The sequence below is a fragment of the Pituophis catenifer genome, unplaced genomic scaffold (genome assembly GCF_029215685.1).
Source record: "Pituophis catenifer annectens isolate HBS135680 unplaced genomic scaffold, rPitCat1.0.hap2 SCAF_1, whole genome shotgun sequence".
Lineage (NCBI taxonomy): Eukaryota > Metazoa > Chordata > Lepidosauria > Squamata > Colubridae > Pituophis > Pituophis catenifer.
Window position 1 is genome coordinate 198,120,426 of NW_027256881.1, and position 16,952 is coordinate 198,137,377.

Consider the following 16,952-nt stretch of genomic DNA (forward strand, 5'->3'; position numbering starts at 1 on the left):
TATTAAAATCAATTGTAAAATCCATCCTCAGCATTATCTAGAAACTAACCCAGACACTTATTAAACATACTCTGATTTAAAAAATGAACTGCAAAGCCATGTTTCTCTAACAGAGTTTTAAGGAAACCCACCCCATTAGTGCATTTTTATTTTTATTTTTTTAATAAAGAGGACTTCAGAGTACCAGAATTAACGGTTGAGAAAACTGGCCAGTGTTTATGGAATTGTCTTTCATTGATGCTTCATATGTACTTGAAGATATTGCTTGTCCATTCTTATTGTTCATGTGTAATAAATGTGAAGTATGAGAAGATATTGAATGAATCAATGATCCACTGATGCTTCCTCCATTTCCAACTCGGTTATATATTAAGGCACCATGTTCGTCCTCACAAAACTGGTTAACAAGTTTGGACTCTAAAGCTATAAAATAAGAAGAAAAAGAAAAGTCTAAAATATGGTAAAATATACAACTATTGACTAAGTAATACGAATATTCATAGTATTTTGAACGTGAATCAATAATTAGTTTTATAAAAGTGTTGACTGCTTCTTTGATGTGTGGATAGCTCTTGGAATATTACTTTCACATCTCAGCATGTAACCTCTTACCAATATTGTATATCAGTTAGGAAAATCCTAGATATCAGCATGTGTACCAAAGCAGAAATAAACAATTTTGTATTCTCAAGGTATTTTCTATTACCATTCCTATTATTTCTGATCTTTCCCATGCTGGCTGACACTTTCCTATGCTGCCTGATAAAAATTGTTCTCCAAAATATTTAGATTGGTCACTCTTGCCTTACAGAATGAAGAGCTGAAACAGAAGTGCTACTTCAGAATGTAAAATATTTTACCATTGACTGTAAATTCCAAATATCTTGAGTAGGAGGACTCTGACAGTAGGGGTAATGATTTCTAGCAAAAGTATTTCCAGTAGCATATTTTTCATAAAAGAAAAATGGTTGATCATTGAGAGTTAGGATTAGCTAAAGTAAACCTGTGACCTTTTGAGTCATCCTTCGAGAAAAAAGTAGTGTACTCTGATGTAATGAACATTAAAGAATGAACATTAAATTTTAGGTTACCATTACCAATCTTAAAATGTGTTGGTTCATCCATTGCCTTCTTGTGGTAGGTTATAAATACAGATATGATAGATGTGTATACCAGGCAATTTAAAAAAAATATTTTTTCTCAAGTTGTAAAGTTGTAATCTTTTTAAGGATAGATCTACCGTGGCTCATACTGAATAAAAATGATCAGAATTATAAATGTTGCATGTAACTCCTGATCATCTCTAGCAGTATTCATAGAGCAAAAGCTACTGTATGACATTTTATGTTATGCAAATGGTGTTTTGGTGACTCCTATTGGCAATAGCCTTAATCTGGGTTCATATACTAGCCTAGAATGGTAGGTAACACACATAAAAATACACACTTCATAGTTTGCAATGATAACATTAAAAATGATGTATTTTTTCCTAGTAGTAGTTGCTATTTCTACACTGATTGTTTTGGAGTCTTAGTCATAACAAAGTCATAACAAAACACAGAACCAAGGCCTTTTATCTTGAAAGGGTATTAGTAGAATGTGTGTATATCTGATATCCACTATATATCAATGGAATCTTTATCTTCAGAATCATGTTTAAATGCTCACCTGGAAGAGTATTAAAATCATCAATAAGATACATATGTTCTCTGTCTGGATCAGATGCAATTAGATTCAGCTCACGTAAGAACTCAACTTGTGTTGGGTCTGAAGTATTTACAATTCCAATTGCATACATTTCTATGTTGGCTGCGTGAGCTTCTCGGACAGCAATATCCAGCTTAACAGCTTCTCTCTTATCGGCTTGCCCATCGGTTAGGACTATGGCAACTTTCCTTACACCAGTTCGAGCCCCGAAAAAGCCTTCTTGTGTTGCTTTGCGGATGGCAGTTCCTGTGTAAGTGCCTTCTCCCATGTATAACATCTTTCTGATAGCTTGTTTCACATCCTGTTGGGCTGTATACCTATTCAGTCCAAATTCAAGCCGAACTTCCAGGCTGTAGAGAACAAGTCCAATTCTAGTAGCATTTCTCCCTACAGTTACTCTGTCTACTAAGGCAGTAACAAAATCTTTGATTATTTCAAAATTCTCTGGGCCAACACTTTCAGAACTGTCAATCACAAACACTAGCTCCATAGGTATTTCCTTGCATTTAATGCCACAACCTGTAAAAGGAAATTTGAAAAAAAAAAACTAAATTCTGAATATTTTTTACTGAAAGATCGAACTATATGTCTTTCCATGTGCGCTGAACATGAGCATTATTACAATTTTAATTCAAACAATATTTTTATTTTATTTATTCAAAACATTTATATAGCCTCCTTCTGAGTTTGAAACCTGGGTGGCTCTCAATCAACAATTAAAACGTATCAATAATAAAACAATATAATACTATATTAAATATATTAAAACCATAAATATTAAAAACCTGGCACTCAGTTAAAAACCCAGTTTAACTTCCAACATACCATTAGCCCCAGCCAGAGAACAACATATAACAACACCAATGTTCAATTCTTTGTTTATCCTCAATAGACAGTATCTTGCCAGACTAAACCTTTACTACTCTCACTCTAATGGATCTACCCTGGGAGATTCTAGGGAATGGATATTTGGACTCTCTCCCTCTGTCTCTTATCTAGCTCTGGACTGGGCTGCCCCTTGTCTTATCCCCCTCCTTGGAATGTGCTCCCGTGTTTCTCAGAAACTGCAGCTTCACTATAGTCCATCATTCCACCTCTCCCTTCATAGACACATTCCATCACACATACAGTCCCACATCACCCACCCCTCCCTACCCCTTTGCTTGGGGAAAAACCCAAGTCTTCAGTGCTTTTCAGATTCCACAGGAGTAACCTGATTGTTGGCATTTTCATTTTATCTTTGAGTAAAGAGTATTCTAATAATTTTCCAATTTGGGGAAAAGAATAAGAAGCTGCCCTAGGATATGGCAAGACAGATTGCAAACTTACCACATATCTCTTTAATTAACTTAATTATATCTTCTCTCTATGTTAGAAAAGAAATACACATATAGTATTACAGAACTGTTTCATTTTCAGCAATTTATAACATGGCCTTTGGAAAAAATACATAAAAATAGTGTTTATTATACTTAGAATAATCTCATATTTTCATGCACTGAAAGTCATCTTATTCATCACCAATACTTAAAATACTTGCAAAGTACGATTAGACATATAACATTGTTCTTTATATAGAACAATATAATTCCAACATCTTAAAATTCCTCAAATAAAATATTTCTGTGTGAGAAAATCTCTGATCTTCTTGCATTTTGCCAACAATTATTTTACAATATTTTGTAAAATATACAAAAAATATTTTACTTCAGTTCTCCAGGTATGCCACTGTGAACATTTGGATCAAGTATGGGGGATTATTACTGGGTGGGGAAAGCCAATTCTCTGTCTGTCTTGTAGCCGAGATTGGCTACAAACTGCCAGCTGCTGTAATTTGTAACTTGTAAACAGATTGATATATATGCATAATTACTACCATAGACAATTTTTCATTCATTTCCAGGCAGAGCATCATCTAGTTGGTAATGGACATTGAGAACAAATTAATCCAAGCAACTAATATCCCTTTCCCTAAGTCAGAGTGGAGCACACTGAAACTCCATTTATCTTTCTGAAGAACTCCAGCATAACCAGCAGGTGCCATTACACCTGAAGCTCTAGGAAACATGCAATCTAATCAATTCATTTTACTTTGGCAAACAGACCAATTTCTGTTTGTGCATGCATGTTCATACATAGATATTACATATACCTACATAAGCATAGTTTGGTGTTGGCCTACTAGTTGTAGAGGAGAAAGGGAGGGAAGGAGGAAAGAAGGAAGGAAGGAAGATTACATTTACAGTATAATTTTTTACTTTATTTCATTTATTTGATGCCTCTTATTACTGAGATAATTTGATTTTCTTAGATTTTTTATCATGTGACCCCTTACAGACAGAAATATTAAGTTTTAGAAAAACTGTTGTGCTCAGAACCCATAGAATAAATCATTGGGAATAAATCACTGAAACAGTCTTTAAAAGGCAGAGGGATATCTTCTGTGCTCTTTTTCTCCCACTTGAAAGGAAATTACAGGTACATTTTAAAACAATTTAAAACAAATCATGCACTGATATCCATTTTATATATACTTTAAGCAATTAATAATTCATTTCCCACACTTTCGTAATTATTATTAGGGACACATTAATTGAGAACAACACAGCATAACTAAACTTGATTCTGAAAAAGATTGCTTACTGTTAGACCTTGTACTCCTTTGGGTCCAGTTTTACCCTGAAAAGGCAATTTATTTTATTATTATTTCTAATTCATCATTAAGGTTTGATGATATAGAAAGCAATCTAAATCAGTGCACATATAATCATAGGAACCTGGCCAACCATCCTATGAAAACAGGATCACCTGCTCCTACTCTTTCTGTTGGAGATAGGGAGAATTTCCTCCCGAGCCTACCTGCCATCTTCTATAACTAGTTTCTTCCAAGGGGCGATTAGACTAGGAAGAGTGAGGGCCAGAGGCTATGCTTGGGAAAGATTGGAGAGTCCCCAAAGATATTTGCCATGTCTCCAACCTAGAAAAAGGTGGGGGGGATATTGCCAGCTACTTTACTGATGAAAAAGTTTCTCCCATTCCTTGTTCTTAAGTGTCAAATTTAAAACCTCCTTATAAAGAGAGTAATTCTATTACTTTTGGTGGAAGCAATCCCATGACTGCAAAATGCAGTCTGGCAATATATGTTGACATAAGATGAATTGTTTCTGATAGAAGAGAATATTTGTAGCTCAGGATTCAACTGTGGGGTTCTTGGTACTCTCTGAGATTGGTTGTTTTCTTGCAGACATTTCATTACCAAACTAGGTAACATCATCAGTGGGATGAAAACTCCTTAATTTCACAACACATGGACAGACTGAACCATAGTTTCAACTGGGAAACTGTGAGCATTCTAGACCAAGCCAAATCCAAAAATGCTAAATAATTCAATGAAGACTGGCACTTAGTCAAATTAGCCATTAACAAGAATATAGAGATAAACAACATATGTATACAATTCAAGAGACAATCCAAAAGTAAAAAAGAAACAAAGAAACAAAAAGACTGAAATATCTCCTCACCAGCAATCAACAGCCAGATAAGCAGAGATTAATGCTAGACCATGAATCAAGAAGTAAATAATACCCCAATCAAGGAACTACCAACTCAGACAAACAAGCTAAGAGTATACAACAGCCTAATCAAGGAACCACTAAGGGCAAGTCACTAGTATATAAAAAGAGAGTAAACCCTAGTCCTTTCTAGCATTGATGCAATGAGCATTGCCTAGCTTAGTAATGAAATGTCTGCAAGAAAACAATCAAGTTCAGAAAGCACCAAGGAGCCCACTGATAACATGTTCAGAAAGCAACAATTCTCTATTATAATTTTATTTGAAATATTAGGAAAGTATAATTGTGCTTCTGGTTTTGAATTCTGTTATTCTACTCATCACAGATAGTTCAACCCAATTTTTCAAGATGGAACTATCATCCAGAAAGTTAATCTACTCAAATTATAGGTAGACCTCAAATTATCACCACAATTGGGACCAGAATTTCCATTGCTAAGCAAGGTGGCTGTTAGTTGCACTCAGTTTTATGACCTTTTTTCCATGGTTGTTAAGCAAAACATTTCAGTTGTTAAGTGAATGACACGGTCAATAAGCAAATCCAACTTCCCCCATTGACTACACTTGTCAGAGGCTGGCTGGGAAGGTTGCATTGACCTGGGATGTATGCTGATTGCCAAATGCCCAAATTTGGATCGCTTTACCATGCTGTGATAGTCATGGTATAAGTGCGAGTACTGTCTGCCAGTCACTTTCTCAATGCCTTTGTAACTTCACATGGTTGCTAAATGAATGATTGTAAATCGAGGATCTTCTGCATTCTTCTTAAGAATTGTTCTGGACCCTCAAAAGAAGGGTCAGTACCTATTCTGTAAGCTAAATTATTTGCTTGAAACTAATGCTGATACTTAAGATGTATGCACCTACAGCGTTTTGGCAACATGCTCTGCAGCATCTGATGGACAGGGTTTATGTACTTACGGGTTCTCCTGCTGTTCCAGGGTCTCCCATATTGCCCTTTTCGCCTTTTCTTCCTCTTTCCCCTGCAGTTCCACGATCACCCTTTGAATTAGTTACACAACATCTGTAAAGCATCTTATTTAAATGTAATGTAAATTGCTCAGTGCCATCGTAACTTTGAATGTCACTGAATGCATTGGTGGCGCAGCAGACTAAAGTGCTGTTAACTAGCATCAGCTGCCTGCAATTACTGCAAGTTCGAATCTCACCAGGCTCAAGGTTGACTCAGCCTTCCATCCTTTCAAGGTAGGTAAAATGAGGACCCGGTTTGTGGGGGCAATAAGATGACTTTGTATAAAAAAGAACACCGCTTGGGGGGGCCAAGAGCCCTACTAAGCAGGTATATAGTATGAAGGCTATTGTTTAACGCATTGTAAGCCGCCCTGAGTCTCCGGAGAAAGGCGGCATATAAATTAAACTAATAAATAATAATAATATGAGTGGTCATTAGCCAAGGATTACCTTGTGATCTCCCTTTGCCTTTTTCTGGGCAGATGAGTTCACATCCAAGTTGCTTGGTATTGCAGCTGCCCATCTTTTTCTTTCTTTCTTTCTTTGTAATAATGCTTATCCTTAATCAATAGGATGTTTGAGGCTAATATTTTGCCATTTTAGTTATTATTTTTCAAGGTCAGATGAGGTGAGCACCAAGGGAAATATTTGGAGTTATATTGATAATCATGGGCATTAGGAAGCCTATCCTTGGCTTACAATTTCCCATTCTAAATGCCTAAGTATTTATTGCCACAGTTATTGGTAGGCAGAGGAGAATTTGCAGGAAAATATTTATTATATGGGCAAGATGCATTGAGAGTCAATTTGGCATAATGGTTAAGGCATCAGGCTAAAAACTGGGAAACTGTAATTCTACTCCCCCCCTAGGCATGAAGCTAGCTAGACAACCTTGGGATGGTCACTTTCTCTCAGCATTAGGGTGGAGGCAACAAACTACTTCTGAAAAACTTTGCCAAGAAAATTGCAGAGATTCGTCCAGGCAATCTCTGATAATCGGACACAATTGAACAGAACAGAAAGAAAGAAAAAAAGGCAGTTCAGGAATTACATTCAGCAATCAAGTAAACAAATGGGCCAGGTCCATCAAATCATAAACGTATTGTTTTCTTTAGAGGAATGTTACAAGTAATTAGAAAATATAATAATAATTGCCTTAGAAAAACGTAGCAGATTCCTCATTGTTCCCAATCAGCGATCATCTAGCCTGAACTATGCTGTCAAATGATAATCTGCTAGTGCAGTAAGATCAAATTGCATTGTTTCCAGTCTTTTTGTTAACTTTTAACATTGGTTTTTAATCATCCTTACCGTTTTTTTATTTAAACTTTTAAATATTGCTTTTATGTTTTAATATTTTATTTGTACATATTTATTTGTACAAATAATATTTTGTTTTATTTCTCTCTGTGAGGGAAATGGGCAATTTTAAAATTCGATAAATAAATAAATATTAAATAAATAAAAATATTTTTTCATCTCTTGGAAGGTTCTCTGAGAGGTTGCTTGGGAGCATTAAATGTCCATGTTGCCTCTTGATAACGCAGAGTCCGTATCTACAGAGTTAAGCTGGATGTTTGTGTAAAATTATAGCACATACCTTTGGTCCAAGAAGTCCTTCTCCAGGAGGCCCACGTGGTCCTGGCATTCCTTGAATTCCCTGTTCACCCTAATTATAATTAATTGACAGAACAGATGACAATTTTATTGTATATTAAATACAATCTTATTTTCTAAATTTGACTGAAAATATATATTTCTAATTTGTGAAGTCTGCTTTTCTATTTATGTTATATCTAAGTGTCCAAGAAATCATGATACCTTTGGTCCTTGTATACCTTCACCAGGTGGGCCTAAAGCACCGGGAGGCCCTTGTCGTCCAATATTTCCCTGAGGGAAAAAAGTATAGCCATCATTAAAGATATCATACATGCCACCATATTCCATTTTGCTGGTATCTAAAATCTGTATAAAAATCACAAAGCTTCTTGAAATTTCTCCTGTTTGCAATCTGTATATCTTAATTTAACTCTAATTGTAGTTATGCTAGAAGTATTTCTTGATTTTATATGTTAGGGCTGCTTTTTTTTCAAATAAACATGGCTGCCTTAGGATAGTTCTATTTATATACACTTGGAAGGAAATTATATTGGGTAAAGAGTAGACTATATCAAAAAGTCTAAGAAACATCCAAGAAGATGACAGTAACATACAGTACCACCTTTATTGGGCTGCCTAGAATACAACATAGATGTATCTGTGAAGCCACCAGGGGTCAAATACGATTCAAGGAATATTTTACCTTTTTATTCTAGATTGTTCCAACTAGAAGTAGTTTGTGCATGATTCATTAGACCTGCATTTTTTAAAGTGACATATCAATGATTATTATTAATTATAGTGGCATTCCTACTTGCTACAGCCAGCCTAGTAACAGGTGGCCCAAGAAAGATTTCTAAGGCAAAAGGACAGTCTGACCCCAGTCATAGCAAAATGACCAGCTTGTTCCCATAAGTGGTGGCTCCATTAAAGCAACTAAATTGAATGACTTGTATCTTAGTGAAGAAGTTGAGAAGTTGCAAAAACTTGATATAAAGGTAAAAGTTCTCCCGCACATGCGTGCTAGTCGTTTCTGCTCTAGGGGCAATGCTCATCTCCATTTCTAAGCCGAAGAGCCAGCACTGTCCGAAGACATCTCCATGGTCATGTGGCTGGCATGACGAAACACTGAAGGCACACGGAGCGCTGTTACCTTCCCACCAAAGTGGTCCCTATTTTTCTACTTACATTTTTTAGTGCTTTCGAACTTCTAGTTTGCAGAAGCTGGGACAAGTAATGGGGTGCTAGGGATTCGAACCGCTGAACTGCCGACCTTCTGATCGACAAGCTCGGCGTCTTAACCAGGGGTGAAATCTACTTACCTTCCCTACTGGTTTGGAAGTGCGCCTGCGCGTCACATGTGATTTTGGACCCTCTGCGCATGCGCAAAGCCTTCTGTGCATGCACGGAGGGTCAAAACAGGTCACTTCCTGGTTAAAACCAGGAAGTAATGATGTACGGGCGGGTGGGTGGAGCCTCATGCTGCCGCTGCTACTGGTTCTCCAAACCACCTGCTACCAGTTTGCCCGAACTGGCACAAATTGGTAGCATTTCACCCCTGGTCTTAACCACTTAGCCACCACGTCCCTTTTAAAAAATCTCTACCTTAATCTTTATTTTCTTTATATTTTACCTCAAAATACTTCCCAGGAGCAAACTATGATTTCTGAAATTATCTATGATTTTTAAAATTTTTCCAGATACCTAGATTCACCCATGTGTGAGTTGAGAGCTATATAAATTTGCTAAATAAATAAATAAAAATAAATCTAAAAGTAACATTTCAACGAGTCCTGCAACAAGAATGGTAAGCTTTTATATTTCTTTCAATATATCTTTATTATTATTTGAATTGCATTTTGCTAAGTTTTCATTTTCTTGTCTTTTTATTCACAAAATATTAGTTATGACATTAATTTCTCTTACATTAATATGAATAGTAAACTAACTACATACAATAGAGAAGATAATAATTATTTTCGATGTTTGATGATCCAAAAGAAATTCTGATTGTGACTTACTTTTGGTCCTGGAAGGCCTTCTCCTGTTGCACCTGGGAGACCAGTTGGTCCTCTTGTACCTGGATCACCCTAAAATGTATATTTGTAAACATTTCAAATTAGTATTGTTGGTTGCATAGTCAGTCAGATTTTAGACTGGATTTGGCATTTTTATCTATCCATTAAGTCCTTTCCAAGGACCTGGAAAAGGCAGATGTTGTTTGATGGCATTAAAGATATTGTCACAAGATATAGCAATATCACTTAGACTTATATACTGCTTTACAATGCTTCACAGCCCTCTCTATGCTATTTACAGAGTCAGCATATTTCCCCCAACAATCTGGGTCCTCATTTTACCGACCTTGGAAGGATGGAAGGCTGAGTCAACCTTGAGCCTGGTGAGATTCAACCTGCCAAATTACAGGCAGCCGGCAGTCAGCAGAAGTAGGCTGCAGTACTGCACTCTAGCCACTGTGCCACCATGGCTCATATAATATAATTATTATTATAGTTGGTTGCCCACTTGGCCAAATGTTTAGACTAGGTTTGGCATTTTATCCTTCTATCAAGTCCCTCCAAAGGACGTGGGATAGGCAGATATTATTTGATTATTTGAATAGTAAACAGATGTAGATGCAATGTATTAACCATACAAATTTATTTGTGAGGTACAATTCATAGACTTTTTCTCAAAACAGGCAAAGGATATAGCAAGACAAAGTAGATATGTGTTTTGAATCTATGGTTCAATTTGTGCATTATGCTAAACTATAGCAAGGAAAGAAGAAAAAGTTTAGGGTAAACAGTAAAAGAAAAAACAAGCATTGACTTCCTATTCACTTTGGCACAGTAAAATAAGGTAATAGCATACAGCCTCAGCTGTTTACTTTATATAACAATAAACCTAATATATTCTCTCTCTCTCTCTCTCTCTCTCTCTCTCTCTCTCTCTCTCTCTCTCTCCTCTCTCTTTTTATCTTATGTACACTTTGTACATACAATTTATCTTATGTAACACTATTTATCTAATATATACATATAATCACACTATATAAAGTGCACCTTTGGTCCAGGTAATCCAATCCCATCAGGGCCTGGCTCTCCAGGAGCTCCAGGAAGACCAGGAAGACCCTGGTGTAGGGAAGTAAATAGATTTAACTGTTAATGGTTCTGAATTGCATACAGTTCCTACTCTTTCTTATTGTGATTCACTGTTCAACATTCTTTTTAAGTAACAGCAAATGTTGGCTACTTACAGGTAGGCCTGGATAGCCATCTCCTTTGGGGCCAAATGGACCAGGAGGTCCTGGGTGTCCACGATCACCCTTTTTGCAAAAAAAGGGACATATTTACATGTTATTATAGCTGCAGTTACACTCCATAAAATACTTCTCCTTTAAAGGAACTGATTTACCAATATGGTTGTTACCTTAGCCCCAGGAATCCCTATCCCTTGCTCTCCAATTGGTCCAGATGGTCCAGGTAATCCAATATCACCCTTCAATTACAAGGAAAACAGTGATTTTGTTGTTGCTATTGTTGTTCCATCTATCTATTGGATTTTTGACAAACCTTTTGTGACAAGAGTTTAAGGCATCCAAGCTAGTATTACTTCCTCCTATTTTCTTCATAATTATAACCCCGAGAGTCAGTTAGAATGAGAGAAAATGATTGGTTCAAAGTCACTTGGTCCCCCCAATCTTGGACTCAGGGGTCCAATTTTTTTTACTACCGGTTCTGTGGGCGTGGCTTATTTTGTGGGCGTGGCTTGGTGGGGGGGTAACGTGACTGGGTGGGCATGGCCAACTTTTTTTTTTTAACTTTTAAAAGCATTTTTTCTACAACGTTAAGAGGTTGCAGAAAAAAATGCTTTTAAAAACCTCTGACGATCAGGCAACTCAGCTGGGATCGCCAGAGGCTTTTAAAGGCATTTTTTCCCCTACAACCTCTTCAACTGTATGTAGAAAAAATGCTTTTAAAAGCCTCTGATGATCCCAGCTGAACCGCACAATCATCAGAGGCTTTTTTTTTTACTTTTAAAAGCATTTTTTCAGCCGAAGAGCTGGTAGAAAAAATGCTTTTAAAAGTTAAAAAAAAAAAAAAAGCCTCTGATGAGGTAGACGGGGTAAGCGAGCGGCAGCCAGGCCGGGGACCGGTTCGGGGGCGTGGCCAGCCAATGTTATTACCGGTTCTCCGAACTACTACAAATGTTTACTACCGGTTCTTGCAAACCTGTGCGAACCGGGAGCAACCCACCACTGCTTGGACTAGAACATCAACTTTTTCCAGCCTCATCAGGAAGCACAAGAACAGACACTATTAGGACCTCAAATTTATAGTCCTAATCTGGCTCACAGGCTGGCTCATCTGGCAATAGTAGCTCAAGGGAGGCCATTCTTTTCTCCTTTGAGCAAAATGAATAGTAGATAAAACTGCTCCGTGTTTTTCTGCTTTGTCCTACACTGAGTGCTTTTCACAGTATAGGAGGGAATTCTTCCTGTAGAATGCACTGGACATGCTTACGTTGAGGTGGGCACTTAATACAGTGGTGGGTTGCTCCCAGTTTGCCTCGGTTTGGGTGAACCTGTAGTGGCGACAGCAGGAGGCTCCGCCCACCCGCCCAGATATCATCAAAAATGCTCTGCACATGCGCAGAAGTGTCTCCACATGTGCAGAAGCGAAGTGCGTGCGCAAAGCGTGTGTGCGTTCACGAGAGCGAACCAGTAGCGAAGGTAAGTGGAACCCACCCCTGACTTAATAGAGTGATAAAAACATGGGATGGTTTTGTAAAAGAACCACCTCCTTGCTAATTCATAAGAAAGTTCTTAGAACCCAAAGGAGTCTCTGGCCTAATACAGGTAGTTCTCGATTTATAATTGGTCACTTAGTGAGCATTTAGAGTTATGATCTACCTGAAAAAGGGGGCTTATGATGTGGATTCAAAGTTCCAACACTCTCCCCACCCCCACCCCCCAGTCACTTGACTGTACTTTGGATATTTGGTAACATGGCCACATTTACGGCCATTTGTAGCATTCCATGGTCACCTTTTATGACAATTTTGCTGAAAACCAGCGCATAATGAATAATGGGTTTGCTTTATGACTGCAGTGGTTGCCTGAGAACTGCAGCAGTTGTTTTATGACCACATCTGCTTAATGACCACTGCAAAAAGTTTTATAGAATTGGGTTGATCATGTGAGTGACCTGTTTTACTACCGATAAAATTTATTATTGTAATGGGCAGGCTCCATTACGATCGTAACTCAAGGACTACCTGTATAGTGAATTATAAATTGGTTCTAAGATGGAAATTATTCAGTTCTGAAATTCTAGCAACCCTATCCCTTTCATTTCAATACATCCAGTTAAAGGAGATACTGTAAGAAAAATTACTTTTGGTTCAGCTTCCTTTTCTTAAGTTTCATTTTCTGATACTGTCTAATCTGCCAGAAAATAAGGAAACTGGATGCAGCTGGTGAATTTGTTCCCTGTCCCTGTTTTACAATAAAAACTATAGGAAGAATTAAAGAGAACAGCCCTGCATATACTCATCTAGGCCATTTTTTGTTCATTAGAATCAGTGGTGGGATTCAGCCGGTTCTCTCCGGATCGTGCGAACCGGTAGCGGTGACTCCGGGAGGCTCCGCCCACCCCCTGGACATAATGTGTGACTACTGCGAATGCGCAGAAGGCCGTGTGCATGTGCAGAGGTGGCCGTCCACATTTGCGAACCGGTAGGGAGGTAAATGAATCCTACCTCTGATTAGAATGCTTAGGAAATGTCCATGCAAGTGTACCAGATATTGTAAAATTAATGAATATCAAATATCTCAGGGGCTCCCACAAAGAAGAGGGAGTCAATCTATTCTCCAAAGCACCTGAGGGCAGGACAAGAAACAATGGGTGGAAACTAATCAAGGAGAGAAGCATCTTAGAACTAAGGAGAAATTTCCTGACAGAACAGTTAATCAGTGGAACAAGTTGCCTCCAGAAATTGTGAATGCTCCAACACTGGAAGTTTTTTTTAAAGAATACATTTGTTACCTTGGGTCCTGTAATGGCACGTCCTGGAAGCCCTGGCATTCCCAGACGTCCTGGGGAACCAGGTTCACCCTGCCATAAGAAAGAAAACAAAGTTTTCAAAGGAGTATTACTTAGTGCAATATTTCTCAACCTCGGGGAACTTTACAAAGTATGAATTTCAACTCCCAGAATTCTCCAGAAATTCTGATTGGAGAATTTTGGGGGTTGAAGTCTAAACATGATAAAGTTCTTGAGGTTGAAAAACACTCACATAGTGAATTTAGTAAACTTATATTTCTTGATATCGGGGGTAAACCTTTCCCCTATGTTAAAAAAATTGAATTCTGTGGTTGTACATAGATTATTGCAATTTTTAAATTTTTTAAAAATAACTTCCCATTTTATATCTGAAAAGAAAAATCAGATACATTCCCTATGTCACTAAAACTTTATGGACACTTTTTAAAAAGGAGAACCAATTCTAATCGCAGATTAGTTTCTCTGTCCTTTTGCCTAAATCTTTAACAAAGGCTTCCTAAATCCACCTTCCACCAAATGAGTTAATATTAAAATTCTGATAATCCTAAACTGATATACCAAACTTAACAAAGCTGCTCTGAAGTAGGTTATTCATTTGGCAAACCAGATCAGGATGAGCATGGAGGAAGGGACTTCCAATGTAGGTGGAGTGCCTTTTGATGCTGATTATTTTTATTATAAGCCGCTTAGTCTCACGTATGTAAGATAGGCAGCTATATAAATCAATTAAATAAATAAATAAGCAATGTGATGGCAAGCTACGGTATATGGTATACATCATGGCTAGTTTGACCATATCCGGTGAAATCTTAGTCACAAAGTTTTCTGAGAGACCAACTATCATAATAAGAACAAAAATAATGTAATACTTTAGCTCCGGCAGGCCCAGGGACTCCGGTCGGTCCAGATAAACCACGTATTCCTCTTTGACCTTGATCGCCCTAGGAAAAGTTTTAAAAAGCATTCAGACAACATATGCTTTAACTTTCTTGAAGAAAAAAAAATGCAAATGCAAGGGACATTGGAAAATTCAGTATATATTTGTACCTAAAGACAGACATTTTACTTTGGTCAGTACAATTAGAAGTAGACAATTATTTCTTGCATCAATGCATCTTTAACATTGGGTCTAAAGGACTGGGACAATCTGAGTTAAGGAAGGAAATGAAGAGAAGAAAGGACATTCTCAAAATCTGGCACTAAATTTCTAAACAAAACAAAAAAAGGTTGATAAAAGCCATTTTCCAAAAAGCTTTTCATACCTCTAATAATGGAAACGTATTTTATTTATTTTGGCATGATCATTCCAGAAACAATGAACATAAAATTCCTTGCCTTTTCACCCTGAATTCCAATTCCAGGAGCACCTTCTGGACCACGTGGGCCAGGTAAACCTGGTTCTCCCTGTAATACAGCATAGTATATGAGCATTAAATATTTTGGTGCAGCATAGGTATTACGAGATTATGTCTCTGTGAATATGGAAGTCCCTGGATGGCATCCTACAATACAGTATGTCTTCGAGAAAAGGCACATATGTGCAATCTTACAATGTTGTGGTCCGCCAGCAGCCTGCGGAACTGGCAGTGGAGTCAGACAGTGATGAGGAAGAACAGGGGCCAGTCCTGAAGGCTGGGGAAGGCCCGGATGAGGACTCTGCGTCAGAGGCAGAGATGGGGCCAGGGCCATCGGGGAGTGATGTGCTGACTCCGGAGCCTCCAGAGGCTGACAGTAGAGAAGCAGAGGAACAGGAGGAGCCTGTTCCTAGTGCACCTATGAGAAGAGCTGCCAGAAGGCAGAGCGGCTAAAGCAGTGAGGACGACTCGGGAGTAGGGCCAAGAGATGATTGGCCCCTCCCATAAGGCTTAAAAGACCAGCAACGGCTCTTGGCCTCTTTGTCGGAAAACAACGTTGAGAGACTTGTTTCTTATCTTGCTCGGCGTCTTCTGCTTCTGAACTTTTGCCAAGAGAAGCCTTTGGCAGTTTGCCTAATTATACCAAGGTTGGTGATAAGACTTTATGAATACTTTGTTTTGATTTAGTTTGGACTACACTGAGAATGAGTTAATTCTTAGCTGTTCTAATAAAGTTTGTTTATTTTGGAACTATTGGTGTCTATTACTACCTACTTGGGCCTGGGTCACAACACACAATGCTTTTAATCGAGCACTTTTTATTTCCCACTACCATGTATTCTTTAAAGAATTCGATGGAGCCCATATATCATCTTCTACTTGCAACCTTCCTGTGTTTCCCCACCATTTATTCCATTTTTTTTAACATATGAAAGGAAGATGGATTAGCTAATCATGTCTTTTGACTTTTAGTTCTCTAAAAAAGGAATACCACCAGTCTCAGCCCACTTCTATAATCTCTGAGTTTTATTGCTTAATCTTCCGTATAAAGCAAGTGCAAGAATTATGACAAGATGATGCATGGGGAGGATTGTGCAAGCAGTAAATCTTATATATAGTAGACTGAGCAATATGACATAGAGATCTATATTATTTTTTACTATATGTTGACTTACTTAGCACAGGGGAGGCAAGGCAAAGACAAACGAGGAAACACAAATGTCAATGCAAAGCCTACCTGTTACTTATTGTGTACAACCCAACAATGCTAGTATAAAGCATTGCTAGTGCAGCTAATGTCATGATGTTGCAACATACATTTAACTGTAGTGATTTTGGCAAATTGGTGGTTAGAATACTGTTTCCCCCAAAATAAGACATCCCCTGATAATAAGCCCATTCGGGCTTTTGAGCGCATGGCAATAAGGCCAAGCGCTTCTTTCAGGGTTCAAAAAAATATAAGACAGGGTCTTATTTTCGGGGAAATACAGTAGACAACTATATGATTAGAATAGACCACATAGAAATAGAAATATTACCTATTTATCAGAGCCCATTTTCATCAGTAAGACGTAGGTATGTAGGAGCACACAAGCACCTACTTGCAATTCCTTAAACTAAATGTGCTTTCTCCTTTGCAGTTGAGCTGCAGACACAACTGTCTAATTCCAGAAAAATGTG

The 16,952-nt window shown here is 37.8% G+C and overlaps 1 protein-coding gene across 1 annotated transcript in view; it reads right to left on the minus strand.

Annotated features, from left to right (window-relative positions):
* The window catches only part of COL28A1 (collagen type XXVIII alpha 1 chain), a 48,561-nt gene that overhangs the window by 1,649 nt on the left and 29,960 nt on the right, over positions 1-16,952 (minus strand). Inside the window, exons 19-32 of the mRNA XM_070934107.1 lie at positions 15,253-15,321; positions 14,787-14,858; positions 13,900-13,968; positions 11,282-11,350; positions 11,109-11,177; positions 10,915-10,983; positions 9,871-9,939; positions 8,072-8,140; positions 7,851-7,919; positions 6,200-6,280; positions 4,351-4,386; positions 3,037-3,073; positions 1,669-2,226; positions 185-423 (exon numbers count right to left, since the gene is read on the minus strand). Of these exons, the coding sequence (XP_070790208.1) occupies positions 185-423; positions 1,669-2,226; positions 3,037-3,073; positions 4,351-4,386; positions 6,200-6,280; positions 7,851-7,919; positions 8,072-8,140; positions 9,871-9,939; positions 10,915-10,983; positions 11,109-11,177; positions 11,282-11,350; positions 13,900-13,968; positions 14,787-14,858; positions 15,253-15,321 (1,575 nt within the window). The remainder of the gene's footprint in view (positions 1-184; positions 424-1,668; positions 2,227-3,036; positions 3,074-4,350; positions 4,387-6,199; positions 6,281-7,850; positions 7,920-8,071; positions 8,141-9,870; positions 9,940-10,914; positions 10,984-11,108; positions 11,178-11,281; positions 11,351-13,899; positions 13,969-14,786; positions 14,859-15,252; positions 15,322-16,952) is intronic.